At 39.3% G+C, this 25,782-nt stretch overlaps 2 protein-coding genes across 2 annotated transcripts; both read right to left on the bottom strand.

Moving 5' to 3' along the window:
• Positions 1 to 1,601: 1,601 nt before the first annotated feature.
• On the bottom strand, positions 1,602 to 14,122 carry gramd1c (GRAM domain containing 1c). The gene is made up of 18 exons (XM_042398919.1): positions 13,865 to 14,122; positions 13,144 to 13,255; positions 12,611 to 12,734; positions 11,717 to 11,817; positions 10,768 to 10,863; positions 10,585 to 10,665; positions 7,550 to 7,668; positions 7,307 to 7,463; positions 7,061 to 7,220; positions 6,816 to 6,959; positions 6,586 to 6,704; positions 6,331 to 6,473; positions 6,130 to 6,233; positions 5,600 to 5,770; positions 4,925 to 4,991; positions 4,627 to 4,746; positions 4,109 to 4,214; positions 1,602 to 3,056 (listed from the first exon to the last, which is right to left on the bottom strand). The coding sequence occupies exons 2-18, from the start codon at positions 13,240 to 13,242 to the stop codon at positions 2,988 to 2,990; spliced, it is 1,980 nt and encodes a 659-aa protein (XP_042254853.1). The 5' UTR covers positions 13,243 to 13,255; positions 13,865 to 14,122; the 3' UTR covers positions 1,602 to 2,987.
• A 306-nt stretch (positions 14,123 to 14,428) lies between these two features.
• atp6v1ab (ATPase H+ transporting V1 subunit Ab) lies at positions 14,429 to 25,545 on the bottom strand. Its single transcript, XM_042398915.1, has 15 exons — positions 25,399 to 25,545; positions 22,235 to 22,338; positions 21,716 to 21,844; positions 21,201 to 21,415; positions 20,975 to 21,112; positions 20,732 to 20,883; positions 20,443 to 20,605; positions 18,789 to 18,897; positions 18,459 to 18,581; positions 17,283 to 17,397; positions 17,104 to 17,167; positions 16,791 to 16,994; positions 16,477 to 16,571; positions 16,143 to 16,314; positions 14,429 to 15,161 (listed from the first exon to the last, which is right to left on the bottom strand). Exons 2-15 carry the CDS (start codon positions 22,314 to 22,316, stop codon positions 15,069 to 15,071), a joined length of 1,854 nt encoding a protein of 617 aa, XP_042254849.1. The 5' UTR covers positions 22,317 to 22,338; positions 25,399 to 25,545; the 3' UTR covers positions 14,429 to 15,068.
• Between the last annotated feature and the right edge of the window lie 237 nt (positions 25,546 to 25,782).

A 25,782-nucleotide genomic window follows, 5' to 3' on the forward strand; every position in this document is an offset into this window, starting at 1 on the left:
CATTTACACCTACAGGACAGACATATACCACACATACTGAGCTCACTGACAACAGGAATAGAAGGAAACTGAGTTTTGGCACTTCAGGGCTGACATTGTTTCTGATAAATAAAAAAAATATATATGAAAAATGTTAGAATACACAGATATTACAATAATCCAAGTCCCTGTTGTGACATTACAATACAGTATACCAGTGATGGAAGAAGTACTCCCATCCTTTACTTAAATATACTCCACTACAAGTAAAAGTCCTGCATGAAGTAAAAGTACATAAGTATTGCAGTAAAAGCAGTGGTTTGGTCCCTCTGACTGCTATATTATTATATATGACATCATCAGTGTGTAAGCAGCATGTTACTGTTGTGGTTGCTGGAGGTGCAGCTGGTTTGACTACTTTATATACAGTTAACTGGTTTAGTCCAGTGGTTCCCAACCTAGGGGTCAGACCCCTCCAAAAGGTCACCAGATAAATCTGAGGGGTTGTGAGATGATTAATGGCAGAGGAAAGAAGAAAAAACAAAGTTTTGATACATAAATCTGTTTTCAGTTTTTGGACTTTTTCTCTAATCTTTGATTTTGGTGAAACATTGGATCATTTGAACATTTATTAAAATTAAACCATGTGAGAAGTTTAGGTTTAGTTTAGAAGTTTAGTTTAGAAAACGCACCATATGTAATTTCCATACATGCTACATTTATGTGTTGTGTGTAAATGCAAACATTTATGATACTTTTGTGTAACATGTATAAAAAAGGCTAAATCACCATGTCTATCTCCATTATGTAGACATGTAGGTTATATGTATATGTGTTATACATACATATGTGTCTTCAATATATGTCCATATATGTTCATATATTATTTTTCTGTGTGGATATAATCTCAATATAAACTAACCTTATTGCTCATACACTATAATTCCCACTATCATACATCAAAAAGATACTTTACAGGAAATATAATATTTCCTCCAGGAATAAATGGGGACCTGTGTCATCAATAATTCAAACTAGTCTCAGTAGTGTTGTATTTCACCTTTGACAAAGGAACAAAGACACATTTGGCTTTACTCCCATTTAGTCTTCCACTTCTGCATCATCTATTACGCAACTAAAATGCTGAGTAGTGTAAACTGTTTAAAGTTTACACTCTAAAGGTTTAAAGTCCTGCTGTTTTTAATCAAGTCAGACTCTTAAAAAGGAGAAATATTATTGTTTCTCTTTGTTCTCAGGCAGTTCAGTTTAAAGTATTGTGCTTCCATAAGCTTTGAAACAACCAGAACTTTATATCAAATGTGGAGTTGTAAGCCGATTTTCACCAGCAGTTTCTATTTATGGTTTTACATCTGAATATATTTGATTTCATAGTAGCACAATCAATATTAATGTGATCTTTGTGTCCCCAATCCATGTACCTCAGTGCACTGTGCAGCATTTTTGCAATCCCAGTACCTGTATTGTACTTAGTGAAATCATTGAGAACCATACTATGTGACACATACATATGCAGAGAGACTCTTACTTTGACATGTAAATAATATTTTTTTAAAGATTAGGGAGCAGGATTGTACCTTCAAAAAAGGTGCACAAATAAGCAGTCAGGCAAGAAATATTGTTTATTAAAACAGTGCATCGCTATATGACAAAATGTACAAAACAGCAATAATTTTACACAAGTGGTTGTTTGCTGTAGTGATTTTGTTAAGTGAGAAAAAGAGCTGAACAAAATTATCCACACAGACATCAGTGAAGGCAACACTGTAAACATCAAACAAGGCTCAATGTAATCGTAATGGTGTGTCACCAACAACTGATTAAAAAAAACAAACAAGAAAAACAACTATTGTGTTCATGTCAAGTTGGAAATCACAGCACAAACTTGCGTCTATGAAGTGTTGACAGTGTAAGTGCACAGTACTGAGATATCCTGACATATTCTCATTGACCCTACACCTTTAATGAAATAGCATCAGAGTAAATAAGTACTAAAATTAGAGTGAATCATACATTTTTTTAAACTTGGCTCAGTGCAGAAAAGGAAGAAAGAGAAAAATACAATCAAGTGCGATTACAGTAGATACTGTAAATCAGGCTTGTCACCTCTTTGGGCAGCTTAATTTTCACAGTACCTCTTTCAATCAGCCCAGTAATGAGCTAGAAGTTAATGAATCAAACATGTATTAAAAATATGGTTTGAAGAGAAAAAAGGTATACCATAAGAAGACTTTTCTTTACACAAGATTTGGCTCATATACATTATTATAAAACTCAAAGAATGTTCATCTGATGTTTGCACTTTAATGTGCAACATTGCAGCCATTCCTGCAGTTTACACATAAAAGATTTATCATGATTACAAAAAAAGGACAAACTTTTAAATTTGAGTTATTGACTCTACAATTTTAATTTCAAAAAAATAAAAATCCCAAAAAAGATATCTAAAACACAACCGAATCTATAAGGCGCTTGTGCAAAAAATTAAAATATGTGCAAAAATGTTAATAGGGAAAACTGTTGTTTTAAATAATATTGATTCATTTCCCCTGAATAAAACAAAAATATAAGTATCTACAATAGTTCATTTGAAGAGACATGAGGCTCATCAGAATATAGGAAGGCACACATGGAAACTTTTCTGAAATCCGATGCCGCCATTGAAGAAAAGACTGAAAAAGAAGCCAGCCAAGTGAGCTGACAGCAGCACCCGACAGAAATCTAAACCCACTGCTCCGTGTGCAGCTGACTGATGTAACTTTGTCCTCCCAGCAGTCAGTCCGCAGCTTTAAAAACATCCGGGCACCTGATTCTCCAACAAAAGCTTTGGGACGTGTAACCCCTAGCAACACGTGGCATGACAGGAGTCTGGGGACATCTACATGGCAACGTCACTGGATACCAGAGGTTTCCTCAGAGGCAGCTCACTACTGCAGTTAGTTTGTTTTTTTCACAAGGGAAGAGGCACATTGTCGCCAGGTGTGGGAGCGTCACTGCGGCGCTGCCGTTTGATTGGCCAAAGCAAAGTTCTGCTGCAGCATCATCAGAGAGCTGCGGAGCTGTGAGGAAAAGAAGAAAACTCACTCAGCAACTACAACACCTCATTTCTCATTTGAAAGAATCTCAAGATGGGTTTTTAAAAAAGTATTACAAGACAGCTACGCATTTATATGATGAACTCAAAACAGCTGTATGTCTCTGCTTTAAGGTCTGTACTCTTTCAGCTTTTTTCAAACTAATTCAAAATACACTACAAATCTCTTCCAGCTTTTAATGTTTACAGATAAACATCATTCATTCCTAAGTCAGTGTGCAGATGTTTTAAATAAATTTCATATTGTTCTCAAAAAAATCATGTTCTGAGCACAAATATAATACATAATAGTCTAGTTCATCACTCTTTAAGTGCTCTGTTTAAAAATCCTCCCTGCTTGTATTGAAGCTCACACTGATCTACAACTACAAAGCACTTTAAAAATGAATTAATCAGTAACTCTTGGTCATTTTAAATCCACTATCTCAACTATCACTCAAACCTTTTAACCTCTGTTTGTACCTTTAATTGATTTTGTTGTTACTCTATTTATCAATTGTGTGTCTATTTTATTTTATTGATTCTTCTTTCTTGCTCGATGTCAAATAAATGAGGGCTTTGCCCTCAATGATTTTCGAGTTTAAATAAGTTTAAAAAATTAATTAAAAATAAATAAATAATAATAATAATAATAATAATAATAATAATAACAACAACAACAACAACAACAACAACTTTGCAGTGTGTGCATTCTCAAAAATCCTGACTGACCCTAAAAAAGACTCAGCATTGTACATCTTGCAGCTGACCTTTGAAATTTCATCAAATTTAACTGCACAACTTTCACACAAATTTGCCCAGATTGCAGTCAGAAAAAAACAATATTTGAGATGTAATTGTAACAACTACTCAGAGGCTTAATCATGAGGTAAAAGCATCAAACCAATAAAAGGTAATGTGTGCCGAAAAGTCCACGGTGAACGTCACTATTTTGAACAAAGCAGTGCACAATATCTACAATCATGGCCAAACTGGTGCTACAATCAGACTTGAAGTCTGTCATGCACTGTGTCCTACCTGTTCTAAAAGACTGATGGAGTCCTGCAGTACAGTTTTTAGCAGTTGCGCCTCCTCTCTGGTCCTAAAGCCTGGTCCCTGCCTGGGACCATATTCAGGCATCACGCTGTCAAACAGATGGAAATTATTCTCATGTGCAAAATATGACTTTGATGTTTGCTGCATAAAAAGGCAGCAGAAGACACAGAAAAAGAGGCAGAAACAAAGTTATGGAAATGTGAGTGGAGGGGCACTGATGCAAGATGTCACTTACATAACTGCATTTACTGAGGCAGTTTCAACATTATGAGTCATTAAAACAAGAGCTCTCTTGTATGTGGGCTGCTTCAACGTTACAGACAAAGAGGTGGTGGAAGACTGAGCCCTTCCCGCTCTCCACCCACACCAAGACTTCTGCTTTCTGAGTGATCATGGCAACTGCTGATATAGTTGCTGTCTGTGACAGATGATTACAAAAAAAAGGAAAATGCAAAGAAATATGAATGCTGAAGAGCAGCAGCTGCAGAGAGTTATCTGACCTGGCCTCACTCCTCTCCCTCAGACGATGCTTTGTGCTCAGATACATGCGGTGGGCGACGTCCTCCATGGCCCACAACTTGAAAAACAGGCCCAGATTCATCATTGTCAGAATCAGCAAACTGAGGAGAGACAGAAAGTTTTGAGTTTTAAGATTTGAAAAGAGTTAAAACCAGAAAACACTTAACTTTCTTTTCAATCAATACAGTTTCAAAATACATGCAGGACCTGCAACTAATATGCACAGGTACGCATTACAAACCACATTGTTTCACATGTGTTTCCAGGTTGTTAACTTACATCAAACTCATCCCAGCCACGACTGCAGTCATGTTCCATCTGTACGGGCCGTTAATCTCTGTGGGGCCTGAAATACAAAAGCAAAGGGTCAGTTTGAGTAGAAGACAGATCAATAAACAATACATGGCTGTTTAAAATCATGCAGGCTGTTAAAAAACTAAACCTGGTTGGCTTGCAGTCCGTACAAAAATGTCTCGTACTCATTAGCAACATTTTTCTGCTTTAAAAGATATTTCCAACCAGTGGCATGCAACACTTTGCAACAGCCAGAGATATAAATGTGGCTATTTTTTGATGTGTCATGGGTGTAACCTAATAAGTCTGTAACATGCTGTATTCCTCCACCGATGATCTCAACATTTTTCAACATTAACAGTAGCAGCAGTTTCCACCGTAAATCTTCACTTTCAATGCCTCTTCTATGCTTTGCATTTGTTACAGTTGCCAACATGGCAGCGAGAAATTCTTTGAGTAACTGGATGTTCAATACACCAGCCTCCATTTGAAAACATTCATACGTTTTGGAAGTGATTAATGCCTCCCTTTGGCTTTACTAACTACATAAAACTATCAGAATGATTTACATTTGAACGACATGTACAGTATATTTGCATTGATTAGGAACTAATATGTGCAGCAGAGCAAGCTTAGATCATCACTTATAATGTCATGTACCAATGTTGCCGTCTCTGTGCTGTTCAGGGTCTTGTCCGTACTGCTTGTTGGGCTTCATGTGCTCTGGCAGCGTACGGCTGTAAGTCCGCCTCCTCCTCCGCAGCCCACTAATCTTCCCCGAGTCTCCCCCTCCTTGATTCATCTCTGCTTCCTCCTCCAGCAGTTCCGCTTCTGCATCATAATGTCACAAGTGCCCACACAAAGGGGCATGCATTAAATGTATTTAGACACAGTCTGCTTAATGGCTGAATACAAAAAGAAACTTCTTTGAAAATGTACATAATTAAATGAAGTTTTCCTGCAACAGCTCTGCACTTAAAATGGCTGATAAAGCCATACAGCCCATTATATTTCCCTTCTCCTTCCTTGAAAAAGCTGCTGTTATATGATTCACTGTTGCAGAGGGCGATGTGTGTTGGAGGAAACCGTTCATATCAGATCAGAGATAAAATAAACCACTGGCTGTGGAAAGAAGACAGGGAAGTGCTCTTGTCTGCCTCCACAGAGTGAGAATGAGGCTTTCTACTCACCCAGCTGTCTGAAATAATCTTCAATGCCGCTCCAGGAGTTTTTGGTGATAAAGGATTTGACCAGACCCCATGGCTGCTTCCTGTACTTCACTTCAGTATAGACCCTAGCAGCACAGTAGACATTTTAAATGGCAGTCACATAAAAAAAAACACAAAAGATAAGTTGATATAAAAATGCCATAAGTTAAAATATCAGCTCACCTTAGTCGACACTTCCGCTTCGAGATACTTATGATGTAGTATCGATTTTGAGTGTAAAAGTAATCGTGATAAGGAACGTCGTGAGTGTACACCTCAGAGTCCACCAGGTAATACTGACCATCCCTGGATTCTTTGTACAACGTCTGAAAGATAAATGGGAGTAATAAAAATAATCAGCAAGCCATAATTCACACAAAAACATTTGTATTCATCCGTTCAAGTGTACACACACCATTCACACTGATGTAAACACACCTGGTTCTCTGTAGCGGTGGAGAATTTGCCAATCAAAGGGTTGCTGATGGTTATTGTGTAGTTCAGACTCCTCTTCGTGTTTCCTGAGTCGTCTTTTTGCCAAGCGGTAAAGCTGGCGTCTGATAACACATAAGGACAACGTTGAATATCACACGTGTACGCTTGTGTGAGCTGGAGGATACATTAAGTTTTGGGAACGACTGAGAGCGAAGCAGAATCCAGGGACTTACTTGTTATCTTTCTGACGTTCATGAACCTGCGGGTGAAGTCGGACTCGGTGAAGAGCAACTCGAACATTTTGTTGGCGCTGATGTGGAAGACTTTGTTTAGATAAAGGCGGCCCTGTACCTGGGACAGACTCACTCGGTCTTCCACTGATGGAGCCAAGAGAGAGAGCAAAAAAAAAAATGTAATCACACAAAAATAAATTAAAAAAACAAAACCAAACTCCAGCACCTGGGTTATATCCTCTCACCATCCTCAGTGCTCTCCGAACCGCTCTCCTCAGACACGCCGTTCTCGTTAGCATTGAGGTCGAGAGAAAGCAAGGAGCGCTTCGACACCCGTTCTGGAGCGAGGCGGTCCAGCGAGGGAGCAGGACTGCGCCGTTGAGACAGGGTGTTGCGGGAGTCATCCTGGTGAGAAAAAAAAAAAAAAAAAAAAAAAGGTATATAAAATGATTTAAGATCACACAACATCACAACAACACTAAATTTAATACCGCGTTGGTGGAGTTCTGTGAGCCGAGAGGGGAGGGCAAATCCTCCCTTTGAGGCGTGGAGGCCTCTAGGGGTGCCTGCTCCATGCCAGGGAGGCGAAGGGAAGGGGACCGCTCTAGCCGGCCCAGGCCATCATCACCACCAGGCTTCACGGTCAGACTGCAGACAGACAAACGGTATCAAATTAGATTTACATGCATGATAATAGTGTGCGAGGCTGGGTGTGCAGGTAGGAGTGTGCATACCTGGTCTGCATGCTTGTTTCTGCTGCTACCTGTAAACTCTCCATCTCTTCATGGCTCAGGCCCAGTTCATTCCCATAATGCTGTTTAACCATCTGCCACAACTCCAAGCTGCTCAGAGGCTGAAAGTGAAAAAAAAAAAAAAAACAACACACCAGCAGGTGAGTCATGAAGTTATGACACACCTGTTGAAATCTCGTCCTGTTGCCCAATATGGACTCCTCTGATTTGGCAAAGAGAGGCCATAATGTGAACATAAAACAAAACAAAAAAAATGGCAGTAGAGCTGCAACAATTAGTCGATTAATTGATTAGTTGATCAGAAAACTAATCACCAATTATTGTGATAATTAATTAATTGTTTTGGGTCATTTCGTAAGGAAAAAAAACACTGATTCTGAATGATTCTCTCATTTTGAGCTTCTTAAACGTGAATATTTTCTGGTTTCTTTAATCCGCTGTGACAGTAAGCTAAATATCTTTGGGTTTTGGACTGTTGGTCAGGTCAAAACAAGACATTTTAGGTTGCACCTGGGCTTGAGGCAACAGTGACTTTTTTTTTTTTACCATTTCCTGACATTTTATAGACCAAATGAAGAATAACCTGCTCTAGACGGTTGGTTATTTTAGCTGCCTCTGAATTTGAGGCAGCTGCAGGTAACCTAGAAACATGTAGCCTTAACACAGTATAATTTACAGTCTCATCTGTATGGGTGACCAGCACATACTGCAAACCTTATTATCTCTCTGTAACGCTTAGATACTCATCTTACATTTTTGTGTTAACCCTTGGCTGCCTTGAGAAGTCACCAAAACAAAGAATATCTGTAAAAAATAAAATAAAATTAGACCTTGAGAACAATAATGAACACCTGCGGTTACAGGTGTTCGGAGGAAATATCCAGGACAATCAGTCTTTTACTGAAACTAAATTACAGACATTAAATATGTTGTTCCAAGTGGAACGGTGTCTATTATTTTAGGCCTGTTTATTCCGACGCGTAAATAATGTTTCACCATATGGCGCCGCTTTCCGGTGTTGTAACTCGTTTAAAATAAAGCTTAAAACCGAGATAAAGTTTAAAATCCGTTTCCATAGGCTTTACTTACTCGTCAGTGTACATTTTCCCCGCAGCAGTGAGCTTCTCCAGGCGGTCAGACAGTGATCTGTAACCTGGACGCACAGCGCACTTCACACTCAGGAAGTCCTGGATTTGAGCGAGTTGACGCGCCGCCCAGATTCACACCGAGATAAAAGGTAAATAAAAGCTGGTTCCACCTGTCGAAAAGTCTGGTTCACCGACAGACGTTCAGAGAAGAGCTCCTATGTTTTGATTTCGGTCCCGTAAACAGTTTCAACCCCGACACAATCAGAGAGTCAAGTGCTCCCGTTCAGACGCAGGTCGTCAACGAAAATAAGCCCTTGCAACCACACCTGGAGAGGTCAATGAACTTTTTGACGCTGATGTTTCTATACAGGTGTTTGTGCTTCAGATCCCAGCAGACCAACACCCCCTATGGGCAGGCTGCCATAGCACCTGTCTACAGGAACAGTCGAGTGAAGGAAGCTATACAGATTATACAGTCATAACTTTCACTAGTTAATCATAGTCATTGTTTACAGAAAGATTCAGAATTACTGTTTTTTCTTCTTCAAAGCTTATAATGTTTACATATAGCCTTCTTTATGCATTTATTTCCCTATCATAATCTATTACTTATTAGCCTATAATGAATTGTCTATTTGCTCTTAAAGTGCAAACACTCTCCAAATAATTGGTTGCTTAATCAAGTGCTTTCACCTCCAGGGTGGAAGAAGTATTCAGATCCTTTACTCATGTAAAATGGGGATACTACAATATAAAATATGTAATTACAAGTAAAAGTCCTGCACTCAAAATCTTACATACATAAAAAGGTATAAAAGTCGGTGTTGGATTATTATTATTTACAAGATTATCATTATTACTGATGTGTTAAGTGATAATTTAATACTGCAGCTGGTCGAGGTGAAGCTTACTTACTACAACTATTTGGTGTTAAAGGTTCCCTGTTGAGTTTTTGGCCTCTAGTCGCGCTATGAGCACACAGTGACACGATACACAGTCCTACCAATCTTGTCACACTATTTCTCTGATTTACATGTGGATAATAGTGTTTAGAAGACAACTCCACAGGCTATCTTTCATATATAACAATGCATCATATTTGAGGGGCAGCTTACATGTGAGCTGTAAATAAAATCATAATCTGCAAAGTATAGCAATAACTAAAGCTTTCAAATGTATGCATTTCCCACTGAAATGAAATGAAGAAGTATTAAGTAGCATAAAGAGCCAAGTAAAGTACATCAAAGTTTTATTTTTATTTATAAGTTCACCTACTTTCAGTTCCTGTTCTTCAGCTATTTTCAGTGTCCTCATACTGACTGACAATTCAACTGCCAACAGAAACGTCAAACGCTCTAGGCTCTCCAACTTCAACTCAATAAACAACATCTCTCATGCAAAAAATTGACTTTTTAAGACATTTTTACTTGTTTGCAGTAAAATTCACACATTGTAATTGTCATCATAAGCAATAAGCAACAATTATGCAAATAAAAAAGGTAGCTAAGATGAGCTGCTGGGTTTATCTTAAACTATATCCCTGACATTCAGTACATGTAGGTAAATTATCCCTACATAATAAACACAGTACTTCAGCAGGTAGAACAATAAACAACCCTGCTGCTGTGTACAGATCTTTACCCTACATGCAATAGCAGCACAGCACTGATAACCTCAAAAGGAGACAGTCTGTGGCCGGGGCAGTATGATTTGTACTCTGGACCGATGAGATAAGTGATGCCAAATGGGATAAAGTCACAGACTTGCTCGTTCTCTGGGAGGATTTTGTCACAACAGTCAAGGTTTTGGACAACAGCAAAGTCTGTGTTGTCTTTGAATCAGATCACAAGATTAGTGCTGCGAGGAATGTGATGTAAAATGACAGTGAGGCTTGTAGACAGATGAATCTGAGCGGAGCAGGGCCCTTACCTTGTCCAAGAGTGTGTTTTGCCACATGCGGAAAACACTCTGATAGCTCTTCTCTCTCGCTGAGAAGGAAGTGAAGAACAACTGTGGGCAAAGACATAAAGTTATCGATCATCTGTTTATCAAGGGCGAAACTTGTTGTGAATGGCTTTTCTCCTCTGATGGTGATCACACAATAAACTGCACCTTCTCTGCGCTCGTGCAGATCTGGATGGCGTTGGGAATCAACCGAGCCGTTTTTTCTCTGGTCATAGTCGTGATATCTTTAAGAGTCAGCGTAATCTATAAAAAAATTAAAAAAGGTGGAAGGTTACAGTGGTTAGTACATGCATGCTTATCAAGAAAAAAAAATCCACCCTTAGATACGACACACTGTTAGATACAACAAATCCTCCTACGCTCTGGAGTTATTTTGTGATGACATATCATTATCACTTTTAGCAACTCCCAGAGAAGAGGTGTGAACTGAGGCTCGAAATACAACCACGGTCGACTGAGGCTGCTGCAATGTGGTAATTAGTGCAGCTTCCTGGTTGTTTTTCCCCTTTTGTATGTCGGATGTCTTTCTCTGCAATTGTTGCACATGATTGCAAACTGTTACATCAAGATGTTTTTGCTGTTTGCTTTTGAGGGACTGACACAAACAACGTGTATATTCTGGATGGGTGAAAACATTTATGCTTCTTTATCATTTATCAGCATCACCTCCACCTCATTTTGGCCAATTTGTGGCAATTGCAAAAAATACATTTATATATCTTTCAGCAAAAAGGGGCTCAGAAATGCAAGTTTTTTTTACTATGAATTGCTTTAACCTTGTGTTTTAGGGTGGATTTTTCCTTTAAAGTGCTGCACAATCTGTAGTAGACCAATATATTTTTTCTCCTACAATTCAAGGGAGTGAATTTTGTCTTTCCTTTGCTAAATTTTAGTAGTTAACCCGTCTTTTAAGGATGAAAAACAGTATTGAAATTCATATATGTGGTAAAAGAGGAAGAATTCATATGATCAGATATCAGATACAGTAATGAAATCTTTGCACTATATTTCTGTATTTTGTTTCTTTGTCCACACAGTCCCTTTCATGTGTTGTCAGTGTGCTCCTTCCCTCTGTCCTCCTCCGCTGTCTAATTACCTTCGTACCCCAAAATACATTGCTGTAGAAACAGAGCCAGTTCTCGGAGAGGTAGAGGCGTCCCTGAAGGAGGATGTCTCGCTGGAGGGCACATGGGTAGTCTGAGGAAAAAATACATGAAGTAAATCATCCACAGACATGAGAGTGCCTGAGGTCTTCTTAGACACACTATTTATAAAACAGGTGGCTGTAGTAAGATATTGTGACAGCTGTAATGAGATTACCTTCTCTCAGTTTACCGTAGGTATCAGAAAACTTGAACAAGATCCATCATTACAAACTGATGTTGTGTAATTGAATCCTGTTTGTTTTAAATTCTAGTTAAGATCTTTTGGTTTCCGATAAATGCCACCTGTCTCATGCTGAGTTACAGCGTGATGGGTATAAAATGAAACACATTTGACGCAACAGTGCAGGTTTTTAACACATGGAGGCTTGGATTTCCTTTCATTATTTTTCTTTTTTTTTTTAGTAAGTGTGCTATACTTCAGCTTCAACAAAACACTGAAACAAAACAAGACACGTAATATAAATGTGATCTTGTCACGCAGTGTTGCTGCTCACGTAATTGGAAATTCCTCCCTGACCACAAAAGCATCAACCAGTCTATTAACTGATGTTTCTCTTTGCATATTTAGTTATTTCCCTATAGCTGATGACTTTATTTAATGTTTTACAAAGTTTCTTGTTAGAGTTAAACAAGCAGATCTAAATGCTGATTAAGAAGTTATTTTCATGCTGACAAGCACAAAATTCAGAATAACAAATGGAATATTTGGATGTTTATGCCATAAAAATGTGAAATTAAAATACTGAATATCAGCATCTTAAATAATAAAAATAATATCTTGATTAAGAGGCGACACTGTCATGTGACACAGCTTTGTAACTCACCCACTATGAGTCTCTCTGACTCCGGCAGTTCTTTGAACAACTTCTTAAACTCGTCACACTTTTGTTTGTAGGTAGGCAAAGGGCCTTGAGGTGCGGCAAGAGACGGTCCCTGAGGATCACAGCTCTGATGGATGAGAGGAGAACATTATTTATAAAGCGAGACATTAGTGAAGTATTTGTCTACTCATGTATTCTTTAATCTTTGTGCAATAAAAAAGGAGCTGTATGATAAAAAAAAAAGTATGTAGACAAAAGTTTGACTGGAGGTTAAAAGAGACAGACAGACAGATGGAAACGGCTGCAGTGGGATTAAGCAGATGGTAAACAGCATTATTAGCCTTTTGGGTTTTGCATCAGAGACAACAGTAATCCCACTTGCATGAGATGAAACGTGGTGTGAATCTGAACCACTAGAGGGCAGTCATTTTCCAAAGTTATATTAAAACTACTCGATTGGAGTGAATTAGTCCTTAATGTCAAAATGTCAGCAGAATCTTTCTATTGATTTTTATGAAGTCTTGAATTTTTATTACCTCCTCATTATCAGAGTTCCACATGACATCCGCCAAAGATGCTGACTCATCCGTAATGTCATCACTGCCCACACCTGACCGGTTGGATACCTGGTCCATCTGCTCTGCTGCACTGCTTAGATTTAAAAAAAAGATGTGATCATTTCAACTCTTTATTCCAGCTTCCACAAAACTTTGACATGTTCACCTCAATATCCAATCTCTGCAGTGGCGCCATGAGGAGAAACTGAAGGAGAAAACATTTGTGGGTCTTTTTTTTAAAATTTAAATTCAAGGATTTACTCTGAAACTCGGTGGCGAATGTCATCAAACAGGGCTATCCAGCAGCCCCACAGGAGAAGTCATTATCACTGCAATAAAACTGGTTCGACTGGGAGTGCTGCGTTTAAGTGTAGTCATGTCAATGAACAACACCCTTAATCCGACAATCTCTCTAGAACAGAAACGGTGTCGTAAAAAGAAGGTTAAAATAATTTTGCACAGAATTCAAGTGGCTACCATACTCCTTTACTCTTTCTGTGCGGTGTTAGATTGTGTTGACTGATAGAAACTATGAGTCGACACGGATATCAAGTCAAACAAAACCAAGACGATAAAAGGTTCCTATCAGATCTGTTGTCAAACGTGTGCGTAAATACTTTTACGCACGGCGCCAAAAGCGCACAGGTTGCTCCACATGCGGGTCATCTATGGAAAAAAACCGTCGCTGTCAGTCACCTACCTGACACGGAGTGGACCCAGGGTTCCCTCCTTCACGACCAAGTTGAAGAGCAATAATAAAACTCAGTTTGGTGGCGCAGCACTGAAGTATTCAAACAGCTCCGTTCATGAGTGAAGTGTGCCTTTCATCCAGCCGGGAGGAAAATACCTTAAGGGAGTTGTCACCTCATTGCTCTTCACATAACTAGTTAAGATTTCCGAAATGACCTCTCCCTTCCTTTATTTACGACTCAACTCCTCCTGAGGACAAGTTGACTCTAATTATAACCACGTGTTTGCATTCCAAGTACTCAGGTGTGCATTTAGATACAGCAGCGTGATGTTTTCATTATTAAATCAGTTGTTTTTTCTACACATGAAAGTATAATTAGTGACACTTGGCTTCATCACTACTTTAAGTAATTGTAAGCACAAAAAATAAGCTTTGACCTTTTTAAAACTAGTAATTAAAGTGGTTAAATTACTTCTGTGAAAAAAGCATCCTACTGGCAGGGTGCTGGAAGTATGAGTGATATGCAGAGAGACCAGTTCAGCCACATTGGCATTCACCTTAAAAACAATGAGGTCAAACAGGCAGACACACTTTATTATTTTTTTCCCCCACATTTGAATTCTTTGGGAGTAACATGATGAAAGTATTTGACAGTATTTGGCTGATCGCCGGACTCTTACACATTCACACAGCAAAGTACACAACACTGCACAGCATGAAAACACAACCATAAAAACAAAAAGAAAGAGCAACAAAGCCTTCACGTTGAAATGCTGGCAATAAATAGACTGATCTTATTAAATTTATATTCAATACTCTTCTGTACAGATGGTCTTTGAATTACAATACATCAATCCTCTTCGGGAAGAGCGACACAGCTACAGACAGAAATGTAAACAGAGAAAGGAAGAAACGGGGGCGAAGAGATCCCTCTTTCATACGCACATTAACACACACGCACACACACACACACACATACACACAATCAATGACCATGCAGAGGATCCAGAGTCGGCCTTTATGAGGCAACAAATAATAATGAATACAGTACATCTTTCTCTTTTCCCTCCACATGAAATTGCACTCACACAGTCACTCACAAAAGGAGCACAGGGGAGCAACACAGATTTCGGGGGAATACGAGGAGGTGGAATGTGATTCTGCAGTGGAGGGGTCAGAGATGAAAACTGGAAAGGTGTGAGAGGCACGGAGCCTATTCCTCCAACGTGCGGAAGGCGTTCTGCATGTCCTCCAACAGCTGCGCGTAGTCAGCCTTGATCTTAGCCTCGCCGTCCTTCACCGGGTCCTGTGCCGACACAGAAGTATAATGTGAGTAGAAAACAAGAGGTCTGAACAGACTCAGTGCAGGATCTGTAGCGCCTGAGTTAACACAGATGATGGGTGGACTTCAATGCATTAGGTATCGTTCAAGCACTGTGGGGAATATAGTCATTTACTGAAACGTATACACAATTAATTTTCCACTTCTCTATTGTGATTGTCTCAACATTAAATGCACAGAATTGTTTTCATTTTTTAAGATAAATATCCAAATTCTCTGGTTCCAGCTTCCCAAATGTGAATATGTTCTGGTTTCTTTAGTCTTTGTTGATAGTAAACTGAACATCTTTTGGTTGTGAACTGCTGGTCGGGACTAAAGAAGATATTTGAGGACGTCACCTTGGACTTCGGGGAACAGTGATCACCTTTTTATACCATAATCTGACATTTTATAGACCAAACAACTAAGACATTAATCGAAAAAATAGGTTCACTTCATCTAATGTCTAGACAGACTTACTGCACAAACAACACTATATATATATATATATATATATATATATATCAATGAGACAAAAGTCAATGAAAACCAAAATCACTGATTTAGCAAATGTTTTAATAATTTTGTTTCTCATGTGATGAATGCTTCAAATAAAGCTGAATTTTCCCTATTTTAGGTTGTTTCTTTCAATCATGATATAAATCTTAAGAGTTTGTTCAATATTTCACAAGACTAAGTCTAAAAGTCTAAAAATCTTTTAGACTAAGTTTAAAAATCGGACGTGTTGGACAAAAACAACAATGTTTGAGTAATATAAGACTTCTAACCCATTTTTAAACATTTATGTCTTCAGTAGGCTGAAAAGTATTAAGATGGACAAATACATTGCTGGTTTTAGTCTTTTCATGAACTTTGTTGATATTAACAAAAATATAGAATACCACTTTATTAAAACATAAAGAAGAGGAGATACAGAACCTGCATACACAAAAACCACACACATACCTTGAATTTCATGGAGCTGATCCTGTAGAGGATTTCTCCCATGTGCTCCCTGATCATGGCCCAGGTGATCTTGTTGTCGCTCTGAGCTGTGGTCTCCACCGCGTGCCGTGCCATGTCGTAGAAAGCGATCATGTTGGAGAGAATGCCCACTGTCTTATAGAATGGACAGAACCTGCACAGATAAAAAAAAAAAAAATCAGATACAAGTTATCACTAAATCAGATTTTTTACATTTTCGAGCCATTAAGCCTCTCAGAAATAATCAGATTCATGATGAGAGACATTTGTTTTTCCAAAATGTCCAACTTGAGGTGTGTGCGTAGTTGAATGTTACCTGTCATAAGGAGTGTAGCCGTTCTGCTGCAGGAAGTCGTCTTTGATCAGTTTGGCCACTTCCAGGGTGATCTTGTCTGTTTCTGCCAGCGATGCCTGTTAAGAGCGATAATCAGGTCAGACGCTGTGTTTGAATATTACAGAAGTGACAAAACATCAATCAAGTGTTTGAACAAGCTGATATAGAATATGACATTTTTTATTCAATGTGTTTCTAACTTTGAAAGGACTCAAAAAAGGAAAAAAATAAAATGAAAATCAGATCAGACTTCATCTAAAGATCAAACCAGTGCTGCCAGCTTTATGCTGAGTCACCTTTCCGACGAGCTGCACGATCTCAGCCAGGTCCTCCTCCTCCTGCAGGATCTCCTTGGACTTGGTGCGCAGCGGCACAAACTCAGCGAAATGCTTGTCATAATATTCATCAAGGGCACGAGTGTATTTGCTGTAGCTGATGAGCCAGTTCACTGAGGGGAAGTGTTTCCTCTGAGCCAGTTTCTTATCCAGACCCCAGAACACCTGAGAGAAGATTTAAAGGACTTATAATAAAATCAAGAACTGAGCGGCTTTGATCAAACAGGACGATACATGATACACTTGATTAGGAAGATGATTGGATATGACTTACCTGAACAATACCAAGTGTGGCTGAAGTAACGGGGTCAGAGAAGTCACCACCAGGAGGTGATACGCTGAAGAAACCGAACACATTTTAACATTTTATTTAAACCTGAAGTATTTTCAGTTGCAGTCCATAAAAGATGTGCAGTGTAAGGTCTCCCTCTAGTGAAAGAAAGCTGTACTCACGCTCCTACAATACTGACGCTGCCCTCTCTCTCAGGGTTACCAAGACACTTCACCCTTCCAGCACGTTCATAGAAGGAGGCGAGACGGGCGCCCAAGTAGGCAGGATAACCGCTGTCTGTTAACACACACACACACACACACAGAGGAAATATGTTTTTATATACAGTTGACTTATATTCTGCTTTTTACCAAGCAATGATTGAACACTGCACCATCATGCTGGCTTTCTCTTTCAAAGCAAAGTGATACTGGCTCCACCTTGAGGGGAATTTAAGCATTTAAAAAACAGACTTCAGCTTCAGTGAACCTGACTGTTTGATAAAGGTGTCATTTTAACCTCAGATCCTTTTAACGTCAAGTTTATTTTAATGAGACTTAAACCTGGTTGGAAGAGCTGATTGTGTAAATGTGTATGGTGAGTCCTTTTAACATTTAATCAGTGGGGCTGACTGGTAGCGATTCAGTTTTCACTAGTCACAATGTCATTTTGACTAGTTAAAATGTTAATTTAAGATATCTGTAAAACAATGTTGACATGTTACAAATATATTTTCACGTGCAGAAATGACATTTCAACTAGTCAAAACTGATTTACAGATATCTTTAATTTAATTATAGATATCAGTAATTCACTTTTCACTAGTAAGAATAATGTTTACTGATATCTACAATTGAATGTCCATATGTTGAAAAAGGATTGTGACTTCATGTAATTTCCCATTTTAAATATCAACAACTGCAATTCCGATATGTCCGACACGTCAACAAAACATTTCGGATAAGTTGCCTGGTCAGTGGTCAAACTAAAAGGTTTAAGTTAGAAGAAAATCAAACCATCACAAAACATTAGAATAGTAGTGAATTATTACCACCTTTTTGGTTATTGTACTAAAAAGGTTTGAGAGGTTTGTCCTTTGATTTTCTGTTTTGTGAAATTCACAGATTCACTCCTTTTTCCTTTCATAAAGTACATAAACTGATCACAAAAAAAAAAAAAGATCTGTTTTATATAGATAATAATTTTCTCATTTCTTGTTTGTTTCCTGCTGCTCATGTTGTCAGGGGAGGAAATGGTTTGTGTTTGTGTTTTATTACAGAGTGCCAGACATACAGAATTACTGAAGCTTGAATCTCCATTTAGCTCTTCTTATAATCTCCAGGAGACTCCAAACTTACCAGCAGGCATCTCAGCCAGACGGCCAGAAATCTCCCTGAGAGCCTCGGCCCAACGGGAGGTGGAGTCGGCCATCATGCTCACATTGTATCCCATGTCTCTGAAGTACTCAGACAGCGTGATTCCTGCCAATACAAACCTAGTTAGTATGCACTACTCATGTGGAGTTAATCTACAAACAATCACAAAAAGAGAGTGAAAAAGTAATCTATTAAGTAAAGCTGGTGATTGATTTTAATCTTCATGTAAACGATCTGTGATCAGATAAATGATGTGATTACACAGATAGTTTCTTTTAACATGTGTATGTGATCAAAGAGTATTTCGGACACCTGTGTAGATGGAGGCTTCTCTGGCAGCTACAGGCATGTTGGAGGTGTTGGCCACCAGCGCTGTTCTCTTCATGATGCTCTCCGTCTTTCCATCCACCTCCATGGTCAGCTGTTGGCCAGACAACACTGTCAGTCACCTTGAACACCAATCAAAATCACTCTAGTCGGGATATCCTGTGATCGCAATAGGCTCGTTTCAGATGAGCAGGTTAGATTTCTGTGTGACTTGATCCTGGCTGTGATGTCACGAGATCAAGGCGGCTGCTTTCAGAGATAAAAACGTGTCAGCGGCTCTCCACCGACCTCAGTGCATCGTGAGACATGCCAACATCTGCTCATAAAAGAGCTCATTGGCTTAGATGTTTCACCGATAATGACATTTTGTAGAACCCGAATTTACTGTTAAATTGTAATGAGTTATTTTGTACTATGAAGGTTTACTCTGTTAAAAGGGGACATACGCTTTTTCTGATCATTTATATACAGTTATAATGTCGGATATTTATGTTAAACATGGTCAATGTTTCAAAACTTGAGGTGAACCTATGTAAAAATGCCGCCTTCAAGTCAAAAGGCCATCAGCCTGCTCTGAGCGCCTCATTTACAAAGTTACCTCTACTTCCCCATCAAACTGACATCTGATTGTTCATAGTCCTTGTTGCCAGGGTTGTTGCTAAGGTTGTTGCTAAGGTTGTTGCTAAGGTTGTTGCTAAGGTTGTTCCACAGGTTTTTCAGGTTGTCCACTCACATATCTCGGTTAAGATTTCAGCTCGAACATGTACACACGTATTTGAGAAGTTTATATTTTGAGTAAAAAACAAGAAAAAGAAGTAAAATCCTACTACTACTATTTATTTACATTGCGTTTTTATGTTTATTTATCAGCAGACTTCTAGGAGCTGGCCAATCAGAACAGAGGGGGCTCATCAGGAGGGGGGCCAGGAGCTAAAACGGCCTGTTTCAAACAGAGGCTGAACTCATGGGGGCTGTATAAAGGACCAGTATAAGATAAATAAGGAGTTTTTTGAACTGTAAATCATGCAAAGATATTTTAGTAGAGCCCCAGAATATAAATATAGACCTGGAAATGTGCATCATACATCCCATATAAAAGAATAAATGCTATGTGGTTCAAGATGAGTAAAGTCAGTCCAAATATTCCAGATACAATAACAGAACAGTAGCTCTACTTAATTATTGTGAAGGAACACAAAACCTTTGGTGACCGGTGGGACGTCAAATGAGGATTCACAACATCTGATTATAACGGACAGATCAATGAAGGAAACTTGTGTCTTGTATTAGTAACTCTTTCTTTTCTTCTGCTTGTGTATGTCGTGAGGATATTTTGACTATTGATTGATGTTTTGAATACATAAGATTTTTCTGTAAAATAATGTAACAAATATGAGGGAATAAACGCTGTCATGCTTATCACAACACATACTATACATACGACATTTTAAAACCCTATGAACTATCACAGAACATCAGCTGAACACTAATTATTTGTGACTGAGTTAAAAAGATTAAACTAATAAATAACATTTTATTTATCTTGCATCTGCTAAATGTTCATGACTTCTTGTACAAACTAAAACCCGAAATTCACCTGAAAATGAGCCTAACATCACGACTATCTATCGCTACCCACCTCAGGGAAGTCTCGCAGTACTTCTGACATCTCGTTACCACGCTCTCCACAGCCTACGTAGATGATGACGTCACTGTTGGAGTACTTGGACAGGGACTGGGAGATGACAGTCTTACCACAGCCAAAAGCTCCTGGGATGGCTGTGGTTCCTCCCTGCACACACCTTCAGAGGAAGGAAAGAGCGAGAGAAAATGTACAGGAAAATAAATTAAGGAGGAAGATCAATTAGCGCTAGAACACTTTGAAATGTCTCAAGTGAAAAAGGTTAAAAGGAAGATTAGAGACTAACGGGAAAAGGGCATCCAGCACTCTCTGTCCGGTCAGCAGCGGGTGATTGGCGGGCAGCTTCTCTGTGACGGGCCGCACTTGTCTGACGGGCCACACTTGCACCATGGTGAACTTTTCCTTCACGCCCTCAAACTCCAGCTCCATCACTACATCCTGACGCACACACAAACACACACTCACCATCAACACAAAGCTACATCTAACAGTCTGTTCTAAAACACAGCCGGATGTAGTTCGGACTCACGGTAATGCTGTAGTTTCCGGGAGGAGCCACGTAGGTGACGGTGCCTCTGTTTTTGGGAGGCAGCATGATCTTGTGTTTGATGAGAGAGTTCTCATGCACCATGCCGTAGATGTCTCCTCCTGTGATGTGGCTGCCGACCTAACAGTGGCGAAAAAAAAAAAACCAAGAGACATAAATATCATCAAACATGCTAAGAGGAGGTTTGGACGTCGGAACACACACATACCCGCAGGCTCTTGCTGGGAGTGAATTCCCACGTGAGGTCTCGGTTGAGGGCGCCGATGTTTACTCCTCTTGGGATGTAGATGCTTTGTGTGATGTCGTTGATATCCTTCAGGGGTCGCTGGATACCATCAAAGATGGATCCCATGATTCCTGGGCCCAGCTCCACGGAGAGAGGTTTCCCCGTTCGCAGCACAGGATCTCCGACAGACACACCGGCTGTGTTCAAGCTCAGGAAAACCCAACAAATGTTTATGAAGTTTTGCACAAGATGAACAGATACAGTACTGTATATAAAGAAAGATGTACAGTAGGTGCAGGAGAATGTATACTATTGTAATACAATGCACTAGAATGAGATTAGTGTAAGAAAAAGAGATGCACTTGAGTGTTATTTTCAGTATATAGTTCAGTATTCTTGAAAACTGCTTTATCGCTTCACACATACAGTTGGCTTAAAGGAAAGTGAACCTAATAGCAGCCATAAAGAGGACAGACACAGCTGAACAGTAAGGATACACGTCTCCTCGTAGACCTGGATGGTGGCCATGTCTCCCTCCAACCTGATAATTTCTCCCACCAGCTCACTGTGGCCGACACGAACCAGTTCATACATGGCTGCTCCCGCCATGGCCGTAGCCGTCACCACTAGAAAACAATCCAGGTCAACAATCAGTCAGAAGAGCAGCAGGTGAAAAAGCCTGTTTTCTTTTTTTTTTTTTTTTTAATCTCCGTTCTCAAATATTGTTGTTACAGATTTATGTGTTTCTTCCCTAAAACCTACAGGTCCATTACCACAAAAATAGGAAACAACAAAGAATGAGACATGCATGCACAGGCAGTGTAGCAGCAATCCTGTCTTTGTTTTGACTACTGTAAAATCTTCAAACATGTAACTACATGAGCTTTTCTTCCTCAGCGATTTCTCATATTTATTTCCTTTTCATTTGTCACCAACTTTCTCTTTTGTTATAAATGCAAAGTGCTGGGAGAATGTAAAAAGATGATTCTGTCTTTATGTAAGTGTGTGGTGGCAACCTGGTCCGGAGACTCCATGAACGTATCCAAACTCGCTCTCTCTCTCCTCATCTCTGACCTTGGGCAGCTTGGACATGTCCATCTTCACAGGATTATTCTTCTGACTGGAAGAAGAGGAGAGGAACAAAGTGAAGGAGACACTAAGAAACAGAAAACTAAAGGGAAGTTAATCAGAGGAGTACAGAAGACGCCTCCATCTCTGCTGCAGTGGTCACTATTAACAAAATAACCTCAGTGTCTACATTTTCATTATTGAGGATTTTATTAGCAGTCATAAAGCAGCTGCTGGTACAAGTGCTTTGATTACTGGTGTTACAGTTCATTTCATCCAAAACCACACAGAGCTGATGTGGGAATAAGTAGGGTTTGTTTTTTATATGCAGCAAGATCAGGAAAGTGAGGGGAAAGATGACAAGTGATTATGGCTGCAACTAACAAATAATCTGTTGATTATATTTTCAGGTAACTGTAGTCTATGAAATGTCAAAAAATGGTGAAGATTCTTCCCAGAGCCCAAGGCGAGGTCTTCAAAAACCCCAAATACACTAAATTACAATTATATGAAGAAAAAAAAAAAGCAAATCATAAGAAAAAACGTTTGATATTTTCACTCAATAAATGACTTCAATGATTAATCAGTTCTCAAAACAGTTGTCTACTAATTTTCTATCAATTAACTAATCAGCACTACATGCAACTGAGCCTGCAGGATAGTTTCAAACTCAGTATATTCATGCAGGATGATCAGTGGGAAAATGGAGAAGCACAATGCATCACTGAAACCGACTGTACAATGACACATTTTGTTGATTTTTTTTTCCTTCTGAGTAAAAATGCAGTTCATTGCCTGTAACAGTCCAGTAATCATTAGCACAGAATCAATTAATTTTTTTACTGACAGACGTTTTTGTAAGAAGCATCTGGTGTACATATTTGCCCAGCATTGTGCTTGTACATCAGTTGTGGCACCTCCTGTTGTAACCATGGAGACCTCGAGGAAAATACAGCATCATCACGGCTCACGACTCAGGGTGGTCTGAGTCGTAGCCTGAACTAGGAAACCCCCCCCCTCCAACCCCCTCCTCTGCTGCAGGTCCAGTAGCACTGTGCAGTTAGTATGACGCATCAGGCTAACATTAGAGGGGAATCCCACTCAGCAGCATGTTCCTCTGTTTCCCCTTCACACATACACATGTATGTAAACACAGAATGAGCGTCACAACTGTCTCCAATGGGTGTATGCTTTGATTTCAACTCCAATCTTTTAAGTTTTTTCTTTTTTTTTGTAACTCTAAATTCTTATTATTCATATTTTCATGCATCTGCTAAACACACAGCTAGATGCAGGAGTGACACAAACACAAGCTGTCATCAGTCGTGACATGAGCCCATCCCCACAGAGAAATGAGTGCAGACGCTGTGCACACATTTAAGAGCAGCTTCATCTGCAGTATACTGTATGTATCAGCCACAGATCACACACACCCATCCAGTCCTGTTAATTAAATGTGGTATCCCTTTGTGCTTATTCTCTGTCTAACACACAGGCATCCTTGCCCTTTCCCTGTCCTTCCCACTGATGTTGAGATCTTCCTGTTTACGCCACGCTGCTTATTTCCCATCTGTGCAGGAATAAAGCAGCTCCGCCAAGGGGCGAATACAAGAACTGCCAGAACGACACCTCAAAAGGTTTCACTGTTCATCTGGAAAATCATTTCTTTAAATTATTTTTAAAAAAGGACCAAAAACATACAACATTTCTTTAGTTTCAATTTGTTTGTGTTTTATCTCAAAGACAAGCAGCACATTTACATTCACAGGTAGGCCTGAGCAGCTCAAGTATCAACCTGATATTTTTAAAGACCCTCAAAAGAGCAGTATACAGAGGGGAGATAAGGTTTATTGATCTGATGATTCATTCATTCAAGATCACAGACAACTTTCAGCCTGCTTGATTAATGCTAATTCTACAAATCAAACTAAAATGACATTTAAAAAAAAGCCCTTTCTCTATTTGTCAGAAGCTTCTTTACAGTCAGTTAAAGGTAAATAATCCTGGCATTGACGTTTCTTGTTAAATAATACGTTTCAGATAAAATAGTTCTGACAAAAAAAATAACAGACATGACACTTGATCATATGATCCTGGCACATGACTGGCCGGGGTTTTATGAGGCTCTTTAAGGAAGTGGAAAACTAGCATGGTGCAAAACTGGGAAGTACAAATTATGACTGTGTGTGGAAACACTGGAGACTACAATCCTCCACAGAAAATGGGCATGGGGGCATACTAAATATAATTTCCCCTCTACATTATCCTATTACTGACCTTAGCTGTTATGCTGGCTAAACACTGTGATGGATAGTTGAAGGACAGTGAGGAAAAGTCTTCTATCGTCAGCAAATTCAAAGTGGAAGAAGGACCGCATATTAACAAAGCAGAGACAATACTGCACCTGAACATATCTAGTAATCTAGAGCTGAATATGCGCTTTTTCTCTGTTAATATTTGAGCTAAAGGATGGCAGTGGAGTTGACAACACTGAGAAAAAGCATGTTGTCTGATCAGAAAATAGCCTGCTCACTCAGAAATGTAACATGTAAGTGAGATGACCAGGCAAAACATCCTGGTACACTGATGTTAATTGAAAACTCCTTGAAGACAGCTAGTTGATAGCTGTAACAGTCGGCTACTTTATATTATTTCTTCTATTTTTTACACACAAACCAATGCCAAAATGAGAGATTTAGTGACCTGGTAGCTTATAAACATGGTACATTTTGTTTAGGGGCTGCGATTGTGTGCTATTACCATTAAACTGATGTCAATGCAGTATATTTTGTTTCACAGCTCTCCTCGAAACTGCACCTTAGCTAGCTACATTAACTCAGCAAAGAGAGTCTAAAATCCAACCAATAAATCATAAATAAGCCTGCCTGTAATCCTCACTTTTATTTAACAGTAAGAATAACGTTAGCTAGCTCCGTTTGTTATTCGGTATCATGAAAATGAGAGCAAAGACTGGTGTCTCGGCCTGGCAGAAAACTGCTGGCTCTAACATTTTGGTGCAACGGCTGAGCTAAATTATTTCCCCCGTTGAAGCTAAGGTTAGTTTATAATGTCGCTATTGCAAAGTACAGTTAAACAAGAATATAATACGTACCGTCTGGTTGTGAAGTGGTGGTTTACTGTCTTGCCTCGAGAGAGAAACGACGAGCGCTGCGATGCGTGACAGCAGACTGCAGATCAGCTGACTTCAGTCATTCGCTGCTCGGCTGGTTTTTACTGCTGGGCCGCTGCAACTGCCGCCATTTTGGATCCGCCTCAGCCGGAACACCGCAAAGATTTTCAAGTGATGGAGATCGATCACTCTAGATGACAGTTGGTCTGCAGCAAGCAGGCGCTCTCCAAGATGTCTTACTGGAGATGTGTGTGTTGTATTTGGGGCCCTGTGTAGTTCACGTGGTTTAGATTTTAATGTTATAGACAGGAAAGTAACATTTACTCAACTACTGTACTCAAGTATAATTTTGAGGCACTTCTTTGA

This window comes from Thunnus maccoyii, chromosome 21 (assembly GCF_910596095.1).
Source record: "Thunnus maccoyii chromosome 21, fThuMac1.1, whole genome shotgun sequence".
Lineage (NCBI taxonomy): Eukaryota > Metazoa > Chordata > Actinopteri > Scombriformes > Scombridae > Thunnus > Thunnus maccoyii.

Excerpts from the sequence above, each read along its gene's own strand:
- gramd1c (XM_042398919.1), bottom strand. The coding sequence starts at position 13,242 with ATGGACCAGGTATCCAACCGGTCAGGTGTGGGCAGTGATGACATTACG. Across the intron at positions 10,864-11,716 it reads ATGTATTTTGGGGTACGAAG|ATTACGCTGACTCTTAAAGA; the intron begins GTAATTAGACAG and ends ATTTTTTTATAG. Across the intron at positions 7,669-10,584 it reads AAAACACACTCTTGGACAAG|CCTCTGAGCAGCTTGGAGTT; the intron begins GTAAGGGCCCTG and ends TTTCACTTTCAG.
- atp6v1ab (XM_042398915.1), bottom strand. The coding sequence starts at position 22,316 with ATGGACATGTCCAAGCTGCCCAAGGTCAGAGATGAGGAGAGAGAGAGC. Across the intron at positions 21,845-22,234 it reads TCATGGAGTCTCCGGACCAG|TGGTGACGGCTACGGCCATG; the intron begins GTTGCCACCACA and ends ATTGTTTTCTAG. Across the intron at positions 21,416-21,715 it reads CCAGGTCTACGAGGAGACGT|CCGGTGTGTCTGTCGGAGAT; the intron begins GTATCCTTACTG and ends GCTTGAACACAG.